The 18,231-nt window shown below is 39.7% G+C and overlaps 1 protein-coding gene across 14 annotated transcripts in view; it reads right to left on the bottom strand.

Annotated features, from left to right (window-relative positions):
• Positions 1-674: 674 nt before the first annotated feature.
• RAI14 (retinoic acid induced 14) overlaps positions 675-18,231 on the bottom strand; it is a 176,214-nt gene continuing 158,657 nt past the window's right edge. For all 14 annotated transcript variants that reach the window (XM_004058964.5, XM_004058963.5, XM_055367693.2 and 11 more), the window contains 6 exons: positions 14,445-14,499; positions 11,439-11,557; positions 8,808-10,343; positions 6,812-6,961; positions 3,491-3,556; positions 675-2,599 (listed from right to left, as the gene is read on the bottom strand). In XM_004058964.5, coding sequence (XP_004059012.5) covers positions 2,522-2,599; positions 3,491-3,556; positions 6,812-6,961; positions 8,808-10,343; positions 11,439-11,557; positions 14,445-14,499 — 2,004 coding nt within the window. In that variant the 3' untranslated portion in view covers positions 675-2,521. The remainder of the gene's footprint in view (positions 2,600-3,490; positions 3,557-6,811; positions 6,962-8,807; positions 10,344-11,438; positions 11,558-14,444; positions 14,500-18,231) is intronic.

The following is an 18,231-nucleotide window of genomic DNA, read 5'->3' as shown; positions in this document are numbered from 1 at the left end:
AATTGAGTATCACACACATGTTTTCTTTGAAATAAAGTTTCAGTGTATAGTAGGAAGGCACAATGAAACTGAAGTAGAGGTAGGAATCATGTTGTAAGTGAAGGGAAATGGCCTTGTTACATTGGAGTATGATAAACAATGCTAACTTCTTAAGTAGCTGTACCTATTTCATGTAATTTTAATTATGATTATAACCTGCAACAATTTTAATTATGATTTTAACCTTGCCAGAATTCACCTGACGAGTTTTGTCAGGAATGAATTGAATTGTCTTTGTAATGGGGCAGGAAAATGTATCTGGATTTTTTTTTTTTTTTTTTTACTGTGTGTATGTATTACTTTTTCAAAAAAAGCAAGAAGCAAGAGGGAAAAAAAATCCAGTGGAGGCTTCCAAACAGTTAAACAGACTGCAGATTAAATGAGAGGCAATTGTGAATTAAAGGCAACTGTGATTCAACTTCCCCAAAGCGGCTGATACTCGGGGCAGAGCTCAGGGCGAATCCAAGAGCTGGGAAAAGGAAATGATGTGAGACTTTGTGTGAGACAGTGCGGACAACTCATACCAGCTGAGCATAGCACAGACTAGAAAACCCATCACACTGAAATGCTATTGAACTGATCTTCAGAAGCCACACAGATATGCTTCTGAATACACCAAAAATCAACACCAGAAATGCAAAATGAAACAAGTTTATTTTCTCCAATAACTTCTGTAAATTACAAAGACAAAATACTAAAAACTACAGCATATAACTTTTCAATATTTAACCAGAGTACTCGTAATAAATATGCATCCGGAAACAAGATAAAAGGCTACACCTCGTCAGGCATCCTACAAAAATGTCTCAAGTTTTATATACTCTGCAGCATTTCTGTGCGGGGGCAGAGGGGGCTGTTGTGTATTTTCTGAAGTGCTGTGACAAAAGGTCCTTTCACATTTCTTTGGAGCATTTTTGAAATTGCTTAACTATAATTAAACAACTTAAGAAAAGTAACACCAAGCTTTAAAGCCATTTTTGCTTTGCTGTCATTGGTCCTTATCCAATACAGATCAACATATCATCCAGCACAGCCAAGCACCCACTGAGGCCAGGCAGCCTTGTGGGACGTGGGCCCTGTCAGAGCAGGCCCTACTTTCAGTTAAATACTTTGGAGAGTCCTGGATTCTGTCTCTCTCCTTCAACAAGATTAATGCCATAAGGGAAGTTGCAAGCGTGTTAGAAACATTTTTAACCTGAAAGTAAAGTGAACAGAAATATTTTTTTTCCGAGACCTCTGCTATGCACCATAATATTACCACATCAGGGTTTTTAGCTTCAAAGTTGAAAAACAGATTGGTACTAACAGTCCTTCCAGAGATCATTTATGGGCGCTGGTAGAGTCAGGGCATTCAAAACATTCAACGGGTAAAAGGAGGATTTGCTAGATTCAGAAATGCGCTACAATTCTGAAGACACCATGGCTGAAAGTTCTAGGGGTGTTGGTGGCAGCTCCTATTAGGTCTGGCATACATAACTACCTTTTGCTATAGCTGAAAACTTTAAGGAAAAAGTTATATTTTTAAAAAGTCTCAAGCATGGCTACCTAAAAAGTATTTTGTTAATATAATCTACTGTAATTTCACTTATTTAGGAGTTTAGATATGAAAACATCTTTATGAGCCAATAAAAATATTACAGAGAAAAAAATACTTTTACAAAAGTTGAGGTTAAGAACTATGAGGCATTTCTTTTGGCTGTAAACACACAGTTTACTGTCCCTTGTTGAAACACAAATGTTTGGATTTCCTGAGCTTCACGGATAACAGCAGGAGGCAAGTTTGCATAGAAAATTTGCAGTATGTCAACAATTTACTTAAAAAAAGAACTTTTAAGGACAACTTGCTTTTGTTTTTAAGTTTCATATTTTAGTTAATAGTGCTCATCAAACTGAATATTGATAAGCAGGGTGATGAGATATATAAGGCAGATGGGAAGAAAACATGGAATTAGAGTTTTTAAATCCACAGGATATCATGATGAAGGGTTTTAAGCAGATACTTCATAACTAGTGCCATACTAATTTAGTTAGAAATTAAATCATGTTTTGGAATTGAAAGCCAAAGGCAAAAAGAGCTCTCCTGTGCTGAATGGCACTGCCCGAGTACAGGAATGGAAGGAGCATTCACTGCAGGAGGCCTCAGCACATCACTCGGTGGTGATAAAGCCACTCAGCCAGTCAGGGATGGAGGAGGGGGCCCCCCTGCCAGCATCAGGACCAGACCTCTGGGCATGGCTGATCCCAGCTCTGGAATCTGAAGGGATGACAGGGACTTTCACCTCTGCTGGTTTGAAGTCTCTAAGCAGTTCTGAGGCGGGCAGTCTTTTCCTGGGAGAAGTCCTCAGAAACCTTTGGAAAGGGAAGAAGCTACACTAGGCCACAGTGCATACCACGAATGAGAACAATGGCAGCGGCTGCCGACAACTCTGGATCTAACACAAAGACGGATGACAAGGGGCAGTGTCCTGCCAAGGAATCCACTTTACTTCTTTTGAGACTGGTTTTTACACATAGTAAGGATTTGCTTCAGTACTTTCTGGACATCTTCATCCATCTGGCCCTAGGATATTCAAACACAAGATACTCATTAGAACCTAAATTAAGCCATGGCACTTTCTTCTCTGGGGAATGAGATGGCTGACTGCAATGAAGACCTGGGCTAATTCCCACATCTTTCACAGGAATGTCAGCCCTATCATTTCCCAAATTTCTATGAGGAACTGAGTCAAAGAAAGGGCGCTGCCTTTATCCAGCTGGAAGATGAGGTGGCAGTGTCTACCAAAACCCTCAGCAAAAGCTATCTGGCGTCTCAGTTGCAAATGTGAGTCCAGCAGCCAGAACACCAAGCATCATAGAGCCAAGGCAGCACTGGTAACTAAGAAGATCAGCATTGCTGGAAAATAAAGCCCCGGTCCTCCCAGTGGAGGACCACATCATCCCTCATTCCTCAATAAATGATGGGAGGGCGGGGCATGGTGGCTCATGCGTGTAATCTCAGCACTTTGGGAGGCCGAAGCGGGTGAATTGCTTGAGCTCAGGAGTTTGAGACCAGCCTGGGCAACATGGCAAAGCCCCATCTCTACAAAAAATACAAAAATTAGCCAGGTACGGTGGTGGGTACCTGTAATCCCACCTACTTGGGAGGCTAAGGTGGGAGGATCACTTGAGCCCGTGGGTCGAGGCTGCAGTGAGGCGAGATTATGCCATTACACTCCAGCCTGCATGACAGAGTGAGGCCCTGCTTTAAAAGATGGGGCTGTTCCTGGTAAACAGGGCACAAGGCTCCTGACACAGAATCCAAAGCAATGCAAAAGGCATATTCAGGCTTTCCAGTGAAAAGGATTCTCCTCTAATTCTTGTTCATTCTCCTAGTTAAATGATAGGAGTTCTGTCAACATCTGCTGCCGTATTTCTTTAGGATGTCCAGATACTTCAAGGGGCATAACCATACCTGCACAGCATACAGAAGATGCATTCTGTAAACTGATATGACCTCCTGGTGTTGTTTCTTGCATTCCTAGAAAGGGAATATTTCAGATTATTAATGAGCTTAGGAGATCTTTAAAGAACAAAAACAAAAAACTATGAGAAAGCTGCAGCCAAATGCTACCCACGTGGTCCCCTCCACTTTATGCTAGCACTGGAAGCTTCTAAAATTGTTGTGGCCTTACTGCCTTGTGTATTTCTGAATACTTGTCAGTCATCTTAGGGAAAAAAGTCTTGGTATGTCAACTCTAGAAAAAACTGTATAAAAAGGAGTTATCATCCCACATTTGGTTTTAAAAATAATATGCTCTTTGGGCGGCTGAGGTGGGTGGATCACTTGAGGTCAGGAGTTTGAGACCAGCCTGGACAACATGGTGAAACCCCGTCTCTACTAAAAATACAAAAATTAGCCAGGCGTAGTAGTCAGTACCTGTAATCCCAGCTACTCAGGAGGCTGAGGCAGGAGAATCGCTTGAACCTAGGAAGCAGAGGTTGTAGTGAGCCAAGATCACGCTACTGCACTCCAGCGTGGGTGACAGAGCAAAACTCTGTCTCAAAATATATATATATATATGTGTGTGTGTATGTGTGTGTGTGTGTGTGTATGTATGTGTGTCTATATATGTGTGTGTGTATATATGTATATATGTGTGTGTATATATGTACATATACTTATGCAAATACAGCTACATTAAATGTAAATACTGTAAGGAAATATATCAAATGTAAAAAGTGATTATCTCAGAGTTATTGAATTATGGAAAATTTTTATTTATAGGAACTTGTTAGAGTTTTCTGTATTTTTCAACTTTTCTACAATGACCAAATATGTACTAATTTAATTTTTAAAGCCTATTATTTTTAAGGGAATTATTGATTACCCACTATATGGCCAGCATTGTATAATCCTTGGGGAGCTCAATTATTTAGCTATCAGTGTACCAAGAAGGCAAAGAGGGTGGTGGCCCCAATCTCCAGTGGTTCCTCAATACAGCCACTGATGCTTCTATTTCTCCTTGTTGAGCTATTACTCCAGTTCCTCTCAGTGGCTGTTTCAAGGGTCTTATCTCTGAAACTCTTGTTCTAAGAACCTGTCCTCCTAATTCATCATGAAAATTGAGACCATCATATATGGATTACTCCAAAAATGTACAGAAGTCCATAATACCCATTCTTCCTTCCCCCCATCAGTGTCAGAGTATGAGGTATCTTTCCTGTTATTAAGGGACACTTTAAAACCCGTCCTTTAAGTTCACACCATAAGAAGGCACATTTGGCATTTCTCTGTGTTGTTCCCTCCCCACCTTTCAGCAACCTCTACTCAATTATTTATGATTTTATCTTCTGATCTGTCTTCCTTTCTATCACTGCTTCTGTCATCATTTGCTTGCCTTTGATATCTGTGTGAATGATCCATCTTAACACCTGGACCTCTCAGTTCCTCAACTTCAGCTTTAATAACATGCTCTTCTTCGGTTCAGCAACTCCTGTCATGGTTGTAGCCCTGCCTCTATCATTACCACCTCTGAAATCTCAACTGAAAGCATCCCACACCCTAACCACCACTTCCCATCTTTCCAGCAAACTTGCTTCAGGCTTCCCCCAACCCCTACTGTGACTGGTTAGCCCCACCAGATACCTATCTACTTACTCACTTCTCTAGCAGCCAGTCTACTGCGGTCCAGATTCTACCCTCCTCCCCACTCCACTGGAATGGTTCTCACCAAGGTTCCCAAAAGCCAGCTAGTGCCATATGTCAGTCCTTGCTAAGTAACAACATATTCTTACTCAGGCCTTCAAGACTCAGCACAAGTGTAACTCCCGTAGGAACCTTTTCATGACTCAGCAAGATTGGGTAGACACATTTCCTTTGTATGCCCACGGTATGCTGGGCATCTCTTTGTTGATAACTTATATAAACTCCTTGAGGGCAGGGACTGAGTCTTACTCATTTTATATCATCAGCCCCATGTATAATACTGATGTAAGAGCTCAACAAACACGTTTCGTAATTATAAGAATTACTGTATAAACCAATAGCACTTTATCTACAAGTCTGTAATACCATTTTATCAGGAGAAGAATGACCTGCAGAACACAGTAAAGAGCAGCTTCTCCTAAGTATCCACCATTTCTAGAGCTGTTTTCTCCAAAGCTAGCATTGAACTTTGTGGCCAGCCAGAGTAAGGACTGCAGAAACCTGAATTCACTACAGTTAGGTCTATTCTGAAGAAATCATCAAATCCATGTTCTGTTTGTATATGGAAGCTAGAGAGAGTCCAGGACAGACTAACCCTGGACTTTAGGTAGAAAACGGAATGTACCCATGCCAACTCAAACCTTAACAGATATTGTGGTAAGCTAAATAATGGCTCTTGAAAGATGTCCACATCCTAATCCCCAGAACCTGTGAATGTTACTTTATATGGCAAAAGGCATCTTGCAGATGAAATTAAGGGTTTTGAGATGGAGAGGGAGATTATCGTGGATTATCTAGGTGGGCTTTAGATGTAATCACAAGAGTCCTTATAAGAGGGAGGCAAGAAAATCAAAGGCTGAAGGAGGAGATGGGAAGACTGAGCAGATGCTGGAGTGATGTGCCTCGAAGATGGAGTAAGGGGCCATGAGCCACAGAATGCAGGCAGCCTATGGTACTGGAAAAGGCAAGGAAATTGATTTTCTCCTATAGTCTCGAGGAGGAACCAGCCCTGCCAACAACCTGAAGTTAGTCCAGTGAAAGTGATTTTGGAATTCAGTTCAATGCAACTGTAAAATAATACACTCATGTTGTTTTAAACCAAATTTGTGGTGATTTGTTACAATGGACCCAGGAAACAAATTTAGATAAGCAAGGGCTTTCCTGGGTGAAATAAGGACAGGGGCCAAGAAGCAGCTTCAGATATATAGAGATGCAACTACTAGAGATCCTGGCCCCTAACAAGAAAAAGCTCTTGCCACTGCCAGAGATGGGGAAAGACTGTTGCAGAAAAAGGAGAAGGGGTAAAAAGTTAGGGTATGAGTGAGCACGTAGCCTCCTCCTACTGTCCTGTCGGTTCTTTCCTTCCCAGTGAATATCTGACCCGTTGCATTGCTGATAACGACCAGGAATTCCACCAGTGGCTCCCTCTTTTGCCCTCACTGAAGAAATCAGTCAACTGCTCATTGAAGTACATTCCTTTGGGCTGGGAATCTTTTTGTTCACGCCCACTTGCCCTAGCAGCTGAGATGGTATGAAATCTGCCAGGCCCTCCACCCCAAACCAGGCAGCAGAAACAAGCCCACTCACCGCCAGCTGGTTCTGGAGCTGTTTGACTTGCTGCTGCAGCGCCTCCAGCTGCTGACTCTGCCTTTTGGATGAGCTTGTTGAGTAGGAGAGCTGGGAGAGGCTGTTCAAGGCCTCCTTCAATTTGGTGACTTCCTTTGACATCTCATTTATCTAGGGGCAAAGGAAAATGGTATTAACAGGCAGTAACATGTCTACAAAGCGAAATTTCATGTATTTCTAAGCCTCAAACATAGTCATCTCTTTTGGCCTCTGGGACTTAAGACTTTGGAACAATTCCTTTTTAATACATTTAAATTAAAAAACTCATAAAATGAAATGGATGACAAAATCAGGCAAACTAACAAAGCCCGCTACATCCATTAGGTTCAGATAAAGGCCCTTGAATTACATATTATGTTTTGGTGATAGCGGTAACAAAAGCTGTGATGTTGGTTTCCTACTTTTACTCTTAAAATGGGTATGATTGAAAAAAAAATCAGAATTAGGATTTCCGCTTTTATTTGGAGACAGCTATATTTTGTCCAATACTGCTGACATGGGTGATCAGGAATAAGGTCTAGGAAGCCTGATATCTCTGGACATCTTTCTTTAAAGTAAACACAACTAACTCCTCATCGTACCCCACCACTCCCTAATCCCTGTTCCCCTGGATGATAAAGCTCTTTTGAAACACTCATTACAAAAGAATAAAGATAAGTAGTCTCTCATGAATGCTATTCGGAACCTCCGAGACAGGGGACTAGAGATGCAGAGCTGATTGAGGCGTGGAACCATCCCCCTGAACTTCCCCTTTGCTTCTCTCCTTCCTCCAGCAGCACGGCCAGCACCATCTCTTGTGTCCAGCGCCATCTCAAATTGCCGGCTCCCCACATTCCTCCCCCTTCCTCTCCTGTATACCTGTCAAAGGAGGGACCGGCGAGGGTAGCTTTTACGCTGACTTGAGGGGAAGCTCATGGACCTTAGGGAAACAGGATTAAGTCTAGGAGTATTTTAGTTTCATATTATGGAGGAATCTGTTCTGAATCCAAAAAAAGAACCTGAAGTTTGAGGTGGATGACAAATACTTTCCAGTTTGCAGTTTCACTTCTGATCCCCAATACTGGCAAAGCTTCTGTAAAATGATTTTTAAAGGACAAATATGCACCACATATGTGAAAATGCTTTAGTATAAGGAGAAGTGGCCGAAGACTGATGTTTGCTTATTGATTATTTTTTGAGGCAGGGTCTCACTCTGTTGCCCAGGCTAGAATGCAGTGGTGTTGATATGGCTCATGACAGTCGTGACTTGTAGGGCTCTAGTGACTTTCCTGCCTTAGCCTCTCAAGTGGCTGGGACTACATGCTCATACCACCATGCCTGGCTAATTTTTAAATTTTTTGTACAGATGGGGTCTCACTATGTTGCTGAGGCTGGTCTCAAGCCATCCTCCCATCATGGCCTCCCAAACTGCTGGAATTAGAGGAGTGAGCCACTATGCCCAGCAGATGTGTTTTTAAAATACAAATACCCAACAAACTATTCTTTTTTTTTTTTTTTTTTTTGAGATGAAGTCTGTTCACTCTGTTGCCCAGGCTGGAGTGCAGTGGCCTGATCTTGGCTCACTGCAACCTCCACCTCCTGGGTTCAAGCCATTCTCCTGCCTCAGCCTCCCTAGTAGCTGGGATTACAGGTGTGTGCCACCACGCCCAGCTAATTTTTGTATTTTTAGTAGAGACGTGGTTTCACCATGTTGGCCAGGCTGGTCTCGAACTCCTGACCTCAAGTGATCCACCCACCTCGGCCTCCCAAAGTGCTGGGATTATAAGCGTGAGCCACCACGTCCGGCCGACCCAACAAACTATTCTTAATGTGGCTTTGGTGACAGATAAAGTTCATGTGCAGAGCCTCTGAGCATTCACTCCAGTTTAGTGCCAACACTAGAAGTATTTAATATAGTAAAAGCCAAAGAGACTAAGACTTATTGCTAGAAACCCAACAGCAATACAGTTTCACCAACCTTTTTATCTTTATCTTCCTCCAGTTTTGAAGAGCTCTCAGAGTATCTTTTCATTTCTGCAAGTTCTTCCTGAGCTTGCTGGAATTTTTGCAGAAGTTCATTTACTTCTTGCTCTTTGGATTTCAAGAGAGTCTGAATATTTTCCTTTTCTCTTTTCACCTGTGAGACCTCACTTCTAATCTGGACAACCTCTGAATGGACCTTCTCTTTCTCTTTCACGGATTCCTTTAATTTCGATGCCAACACACTCACTTCACTCTCTAAGGATGACTGGAGCTTTTCATAGGAAGACCGAGGTACCATTGCATCAGTCATAGCAGCTTTCTCTTCTAAGAGTTGTTTCTCCAGCTTTGCTACTTCCACTTCCTTGCTTGCAAGGTGTTCCTTAAGATTGCTTATTTTTTCTTCCATCTCTTTTGCTGCAGTCCGCAGCGTGGTTATCACTTGCAAATGTTCTGTGATAGAGACAGAGTTCTCTTTTTGCGCATCGACCAGTTGTTTGAGCTGGGTCAACTCATTCAACACTTTTGAATACTGAGACTTCATTTCAGACAGTGCATCTTCTGCTTTAGCCCTGGACACGTTTGTCAATTGCATCAGTTTCTCATGCTCTGCTTTATGGATATATTCAGCTGTGACATCCTCTAGAGATTTCCTCTTCCTGTAATCCTCCAGCTCAGCCTGGGCTTCTTTGTACAGCTGTGACAGCTCGCTCACCTGTTTATTGAGTTCATCTATCATCCTATTCATGGCTTCTTTCATGTCCTCAGCTTCATCACTGGCTTCCTGTGTCATGTGACTTTTTAGTGTGTCTTTTAATTTCATGATTTCTTCTTGGGCTTCTTGGTATTTCTCAAACAAAAACGCTTTCTCCTTATTCATATTCTCAATAACAGAGCAATATGAACTTTTCATTTCCTCGTACTCTTCCACAGGTGGCTTAATCACTGTACCTTTCTCCCTCTCTACCAGTTTTTCCTCTAACTCTCTCACTTTCTCTTTATTTCTTTCACTTTCTTCTAATGCATTCTGCAGATCCTGCTTTAGCACATTTATTTCCTCTTCCGTGACCCTCAGCTCGTGGAAATGTGAATAATTATCCATGCTTTCAGGTGAGACAAGACCGAGTTTCATCTGCTTCTGCACACTAAGGACTTCTTTCATAGCCTCCTCGTATTTGCTCTGAGTTTCTTTAAGTTTCTGGCTGAGGTCAGAGCTGTTCTCTGAAATCTCAGTGTTGTTTAAGCATACCAGTTCTGCCCTTCGGGATTGGAGTTCGACCTGTAGCTGTTTTCTCTCTGCTTCAGAGCTCTCTAATCTCTTCTGTAGATCTTGCAAAATCTCTTGCAGTTGCTGAATTCTGACATCATTGTCAGTAGTGGATTTACCTAAAGAATGTATTAAGACAGGTGGAGATGATTTGGAGTCTGGGGGAGAGGTTTCACCAGGTTTTCCCAGGGATGGGCCCAAGTCAGTTTGGGTGGAATGGTATGAGTCAAAGCTTAGGTCTGCTTCCGCCTCCTTGGGTGATTTGGCCTAGGAAAAAAAGCAAGAATTAAATGATATCAAAGGTCAGGAGATTGAGACCATCCTGGCTAACATGGTGAAACCCCGTCTCTACTAAAAAAAATACAAAAAATTAGCCGGGCGTGGCGGCGGGTGCCTGTAGTCCCAGCTACTCGGGAGGCTGAGGCAAGAGAATGGCGTGAACCCGGGAGGCGGAGCTTGCAGTGAGCCGAGATCGCGCCACTGCACTCCAGCCTGGGCGACAGAGCAAGACTCCGTCTCAAAAAAAAAAAAAAAAAAAAAAAAAAGATACCAAAGGTGTGGTTAGCTAAGCAAGCAACTAGAATGAGAGGAGTAAATCCGCAACTTTGGTACGGGAGAGTAGCATGATCACTTTGCCTGTGTATTCTCATGCCATGAAAAAAGACAGTCTGGGACATGAGTGGGACTAATGACACAAAGCTTGCTTTGGGTTCTATTGGGACAGATGATTTGTGTCACTTTGAAAACACTAAAATTGTTTTCTCTACAAAGCCTCCAATTCAAAAATTTCCTTTATTTCTTATATCATTCTACTTGCCAAGAGGGGTAATGGATATATAGTACAGCTATTTCTTCTTCTTATTTTTTGGTACAGCCATTTCTTATCAAGTTCTTAAACCTGTTAAGTGATCAACTTTACTAAATGAATGGATAATGTTATATATATATATATATATACACACACACACATATAATTTAAAACATAAAATTTTAATATATATAAAATCAAAATATAAAATTATATATATTATGCATCATTCTATGCATATAGTATATTTTATATAGAATTTTTATTTCTATACATTTTGTTTGTTTTATTTATATAATTTATTAAACATATAGAATATTTAATACTGATCATACTATGTGTATAATTATTTATAATTTAACAGTTGAATAATTTACAGAAAGAGTTAATGAGTAACACTCTCATGAAACAAATAATCTGAAACTATAAGATGCTTAAAGCTAATATTTAAAAAGAAACTAATGTACACATTTAAAACAAAATACATCTGACTACTGAAAAGACCAAGAGCTTGACTCTACAGAATAGTCCGTGATAGCAATCTATTTATATACCTGTAATTTATCTTGTAACTCCTTATTGTGTAAGGTAAGGGAAGCAACTTTTGCTTGCAATAGGGAGAGAAGATCTTGTTGGTCAGCTTCAGAACTTATATCCAATAAGCTATCAGCACCTTGGGAAAGAGAAAGCCATTTAAAATAATATAAAACAATTAAACTCTTATTTCTCTAACCTGAGACAAATTCACTTCCTAGCCTAATCCAGTTCTTCTTCCTGGCCCTAATTATAAAACGCCCTAGCAGCTGGATGGGTGAACTAAAATTTTCATTTTATATAGAAAGGAAACTGGGGTTTCCTTACTGTGGTATTGCTAGCACAATACTAGATACATGGGTACACAAGGCAATTCTGAAAATTGATGAATTTGGTCATATATTTCCTATTCATTTGCTTAAGTGTCATATCTTGGTTGTTTTTGGTTCTTCCCTGTGCCTTGTAAGTCTCAGTTCTGTGAATCATTTTAGAAATGTCTCTGGAATCTGGTTTATTTCTTTCCCCCTACCACCATTACTGTAGTTAAGACTTTATCACCTTACTTGGAAACTCTGCAAACAGCTTCCCAACAAATCTCTGCCTCTCTCTTCTTCCCAGTGAAACTGTAGCCTGTACAGCAACGTCAGACCAGTCTTCCTAAAACATACTTTGATTGGGTCATTCCTCTGGGTCAAGTGCTTTAATTGTTTTCCCTCCAAAAATAATCTCCAAATTCCTTTATCTGGGTTCAGGCCTCTATGATTTGGCTCCAGTCTACTTCTTCAGGTTCATGACACTGCTACTTTTCTAGATTCCTATTTTCCTCAGATTCATGGTTCCCATCACACCCTCTACATTCTCAACACATGGCTGATTCTTTCATTCTTTATCCACAGGATTGCCCTGCAGAATCTCTCTGCCTAGAGAATTCTTAAGCGTCACGTCAAACTTTGCCCAGTCCTTAAAGCATTCAAAGACCACCCTAGCATGAAACTATCTTCTCTTCTCTGAATCCCACAGTAATCCCTGTTGGTAAACCACAACTTTCGGACATCGTACTGATTATCATGCTGAAATTGCAACTTAAGGAGTGCTATTCAAGGTGCTCACTGAGATAGCAAACTTCCTCCAGAATGCAATGCAATGTACTGCTTCCTTCATCTAGAAAGTCCTACAAAAGATATGTCAGCTGAACAAAACAATGTGCTTAGTGAAGTAACTGTGTGAATTTCTGGTCCAAACTTAATATTATTATTACTTTTTGAGATGGAGTCTTGCTCTGTCACCCAAGCTGGAGTGCAGTGGCACGATCTCGGCTCACTGCAACCTCTGCCTCCCAGATTCAAGCGATTCTCCTGCATCAGCTTCCCAAGTAGCTGGGACTACAGGCATGCTCAATAATTAACTATTACATAAAATCTCAATAATTTTATGTAATAGCTAATTTTTGTATTTTTAGTAGAGACGGGGTTTTGCCACGTTGGCCAGGCTGGTCTCGAACTCTCGACCTCAGGTGATCTGCCCACCTCGGCCTCCCAAAGTGCTGGGATTACAGGTGTGGGCCACCACACCCAGCTCAAACTCCTTAATTATTATAAGCTAGTAAATACTTTACCCACACTTTGAAAAGCACTGATCTAAATTTTTAATGCTATGCTTTTTATTTTCTCACAGCCATTTAATGCAAAGATGAAAACTTTAATCTTAACTTGGAAGGATGCAAAATGACCTTTCTTCATAGAAATCCTTGCTTCTCATCATAAGTCTGATGCCTAAATCACAGCTTTCTGAGTTTCCTTGACATGAAGTCTGGTGAGTGTGGAATGAACTAGGGAATTGGGAGCCTAAATGCAATTCTAAGAAATAAAAATTACTTCGAAGATACAGTGAATGGTTTTTAAAGTACCCAATGTAACATTTGTTTAGTTATATTAACATTGATCTCTGCCAGGAATTAGAAAGTTTAATGTTTCTAGGGCCGGGTGTGGTGGCTCATGCCTATAATCCCAGCACTATGGGAGGCCAAGGTGGGAGGATCGCTTGAGCTCAGGAGTTTGAGACCAGCCTGGGCAATACAGTAAGACCCCATCTCTAAAATAAATCAATAAATACATAAATAAAAAATATTGCTAAGTTCTGCAAATTAAAGGCTCCAAACACCTATGAAATACACAACAGATTAAGACACTGAATGCTGGAGCAAAAGTGGACCTTTGAAATTGTCTCTTCTACATTTTGAAGGGATTCTGAAGATACTATATTACATTCTTAAAGGGTAAATTCTTAGGAGGCACTCTTTTATAAGAGACACAATGAATTAAACCCTATGATCATAAAGACAATATGATTACATATGACTTCATGAACATTCTTGTCTTTGCGTGTGTCTACTTGAAATCCAAAGTAGAAAAGTTAGATGGGGACAGTCATGGAGGTGGCATGGTGGGTTCTCCCTTCATGAAATAATGTGCTGCTCAGCTGCAAAGAATGCGTTTAGCGACAGCAGAAGCCTATGGACCTCATCTGAACGTGATATTTTTAAATGGGTAAGATAAAATATATAGGCTACAGTAACTTAAGAGCTTATTTGGTAACAATAACAAGATCTGGCAGCAGTTCTAATAACTGCCATAATTTTTAGTAGCCATATTGTAAATATTTCAAGATATCTGCAATAACAGTAAGGTGATAGGAATTCTCTTGGTGACAAAATCACTGGTCTGCTAATACCACTGAGGCTTATTGCCTGTACTCATAATTGAACGAACTGCTAACATGTAGTTTGGGACAAATGAAAATAAAGATGTATTTTTCAAAATTCAAATTCAGAGACTCTTTAAAATGCAGGTGAAGAAGGCACCCTGAAGTACAGAGCGCTTCAGCTTGTGCGTTACTGGCAGCTCTGTGTGGACATGCTGGCTCGTGACATTTTTACACAGTACCCCAGCTTGGCCTTTGCTCTCTTTAAATGGACATGAAATAGTTTGGTTGAAGGAAAAAGAAAAACAGATGCTTCCTTATCTTACCTGTAGTACTGTCACTTAGTCTGTCTTTGTTTTCTCGTATAGAACTGATCTCAGCCTATTGAAACACAAAAATGACTTAAAGAACATTTCTAAATGTAACATTACACAAAAGAATCAAGCAGACTTTCCTCCTTGAGCTTACGCAGAGCAGATCTGGTATGATCCTACTAGAAAATCAGCTAGAAAATCTCGAAGAAAGAAGATATTTTAAGCTATAAATGAGTAAAAGTGACAATTATCTACTAAGTTTAATTTCTAAAACATTAGAAGTTCCAGGGGGCATATTCTCTAAATATTTTTCAGAAGTTTCATTTAGTGAGTACAATGCAAATATATTTAAGATCACAATAATTTTATGTAATTGCTAATTTAGTGAGTTATGTACTAAAAACTGAGACGGCAAATAGTGCTTTCGTAATGAAGTCAAAGAGAAGTTCTATATGTCTGCATTATACATTGATTGAAATATTTTAAAGCAGATTTTTTAGCTTTATCATTTTATAAGTTATCTGCTATTAAAGTTACTATTAACTTTTCTAAGGGAAATGGTAATAAATATCATATGGTCTCAGATTGGCAATAGATTCCCTAAAGATTTTCTCTAATGCTTTGTCCCTGAATATCTGTTAATATACCGTAAAAATTCTTGGAACTTCAAAGCCACAATCTCATTTCAAAACATTACAGTGACTTGCTAAAAATTACAATGTGGCATCCGAATGAGCCAGTCAATGATAAGATAATTTTTCAGCAGAGATACCTTTGTAAAAGCCCAAATGCTAAATAATAAAGTAGCTTATTTTTAGTTAAGTGCTTATCTTTACAAAAAGCAGTCCTTTCACTTTTATAAGAAATTTACTTGTTTTTATACTTTCCACTATATAACGTATAATAAACTGCATCCAGCCAAGTTTACAATTTGAAGAGTTTTTGACAGATGTATACCTATGGAACCAACACTATAGTCAAGATAGAGAATCTGTTCATTATGCCTAAAAGCTTCTTCATGCCTCATTACAACCAGTCCTTGCCCACATCATTCCTAGGCAACCACAACTCTTTTTTTACATTTCTTAGAATTCCTATAAATGGAATGTCATCCCGTATGAATTTTTTGGTGGCTGGCTTCTCTCAGCATGATGACTTTTCAGATTCAACTATGTTGTTACTTGCACTACAGTTCGTTCCTCTTTATTGGCAGATAATATTTCATTATATGGGTATATCTCATTATCTTTATTCACTTGTTCATGGACATTTGGTTTGCTTCCAATTTGGGGAGGTTGTGAATGAAGCTGCTACAAACATTTGCATACAAGATTGTGTCTAAACATATAATTTCATTTATTTTGGTAAACACCTATGAGTGGATGGCTGGATCATATATTAGGTTTATATTTAACTTTAATGAAACTTCCAGCTTTCCAAACTGGTAATAGTTATACCATTTTAGATTCCCACCAGCAGGAAATGGAGTTCTAGTTCTGCCACATCCTCAATCCTCACTTGGTAGTTTCAGTGTTTTTAAACTTTAGCCATTTAAATAGATATCACTTTTTCTTTTTTCTTTTCCTTTTTTTTGAGACGGGGTCTCTGTCGCCCAGGCTGGAGTGCAGTGGCGCAGTGTTGGTTCACTGCAACCTCCGCCTCCTGGGTTCAAGCGATTCTCCTGTCTCAGCCTTCCCAGTAGCTGGGACTACAGGTGCCCGCCACCACACCCGACTAATTTTTTGTATTTTTAGTAGAGAGGGGGTTTCACTGTGTTAGCCAGGATGGTCTCGATCTCCTGACCTCATGATCCACCCGCTTTGGCCTCCCGAAGTGCTGGGATTACAGGCGTGAGCTGTGAGCCACCGAGCCTGGCCTAGATATCACTTTTTTCTCCTCCCTAAGCTAACGTAGGAATAAATGTCACTTTTTATCTTGTTTTTTGTTTTGTTTTGTTTTTTCAGAAATGACAGTCTTTTATACTCTACCTCTGAAAAATCATAATTTGTGATATTCTTCGGATTGCATTGCTTCTTTGAGGCACAGTCATATCAGAAGATATTATCGTACTAACTATAAGAGTATAGTTACCTTGTCTTACATAGAAATTCATCTGAAGAGTTTATTAGTAAAGTCTAAAGTGAGGGAAATGATAGGTTGATAGAATCTGTTTCAGATTAATGTGTATCCAAGTTAAAAGAAAACATCTTTAGTAATTCTAAATAAGGGAAAGTAAGTAAATATAAAATATTGAAATTTCATGTTAACAATTATAAATTTTATTTCCCCCGTGAGTACAATTTCTCAGTATGTTAGATAAACAGATATTAAATGGAAATATCCTCCCACTTCCTTAAAATGTTTTCCAACCACAAATCTACAGAACCAGGTGGATAAAACCTAATGGATTTTCTAACATTTGTAAAATAAATACATATTACTTTTATAGTCGGGAAAAAAATTAACTATACAATTCTCAGTAAGACAACAGAGAATAACACAAGTTTCTGTCTCTTTGATTGGAATTAATATAAACTTAATTGGGTAAGAAGACTGGTTATCTAGTAAGTTCTTATCTTTGTCTCTTTTTAAAAAAACTTTAGCTCTTTGTATTTGGAGCAATTTAAGATTTATAAAAAAGTTGCAAGATAGAAACCTTCACTTATTTCTTCTAATGTTTACAACAGATGCAGCCATTATACATTTGTCAATTGGTAAATTACTACTATCTAAATTACAACTTTATTCAAATTGCGCCAGTTTTTCAAATAATGGCCTTTTTCTGTCCCAGGATCCAATCTAGAATATTTCATTATAAATAGAGAAGTTCCTGAAATATAATTTTTGGCATTTCCTCAATATACTGCATTCAGGAAAGAATGAGGAGAATAACAAGTAGAAGCTGGTAACTTCCACACCTTATTTTTGAAAAAGTTCATTTATTTTTTAGTTGACAAATAAAAGTTGTATGTATTTATCATGTACATCATGATGTCTGCAAATACATACATAATGTGAAATGGCCATGGAGCTAATTAATCTCACACACTTATCATTTTTTGTGATGAAAACACTTAAAATCTGCTCCCTGAGTGATTTTCAGAATCCAATGCATTGTTATTAACTACAGTCACCATGTTGTACCATGGATCTCTTGAACTTATTCCTTTTTTCTGGATGAAATGTTGTACCCTCTAGCCAACATCTCCCCAATACCTCCCACCACTCCCCCAATTATCATTCTACTCTCTGCTTCTATGGGTTCAACTTTTTTAGATTCCATATAAGTAAACTTTGTCCCTGCTCCCCACCACAAGACACTCGCTCTGTCGCCCATGCTGGAGTGCAGTGGCCCGATCTTGGCTCACTGCAACCTCTGCCTCCTGGGTTCAAGTAATTCTCCTGCCTCAGCCTCCTGAGTAGCTGGGACTACAGGCGCCTGCCACCAGGCCCAACTAATTTTTGTATTTTTTTCTTTTCTTTTTTTTTTTTTTTGAGACGGAGTCTCGCCCTGTTGCCAAGCTAGAGTGCAGTGGCGCGATCTCGGCTCACTGCAATCTCTGCCTCTTGGGTGCAAGTGATTCTCCTGCCTCAGCCGCCTAAGTAGCTGGGATTAAAGGTGCACACCATCATATCCAGCTAATTTTTGTACTTTTAGTAGAGACAGGGTTTCACCATGTTGGCCAGGATGGTCTCGATCTCTTGACCTCATGATCACCTGCCTCAGCCTCCCAAAGTGCTGGGATTACAGGCGTGAGCCACCAACCCCGGCCTAGTTTTTGTATTTTTAGTAGAGATA

The sequence above is a fragment of the Gorilla gorilla genome, chromosome 19 (genome assembly GCF_029281585.2).
Source record: "Gorilla gorilla gorilla isolate KB3781 chromosome 19, NHGRI_mGorGor1-v2.1_pri, whole genome shotgun sequence".
NCBI classification, from domain to species: domain Eukaryota; kingdom Metazoa; phylum Chordata; class Mammalia; order Primates; family Hominidae; genus Gorilla; species Gorilla gorilla.
This window is presented reverse-complemented; position numbering and strand designations above follow the sequence as displayed.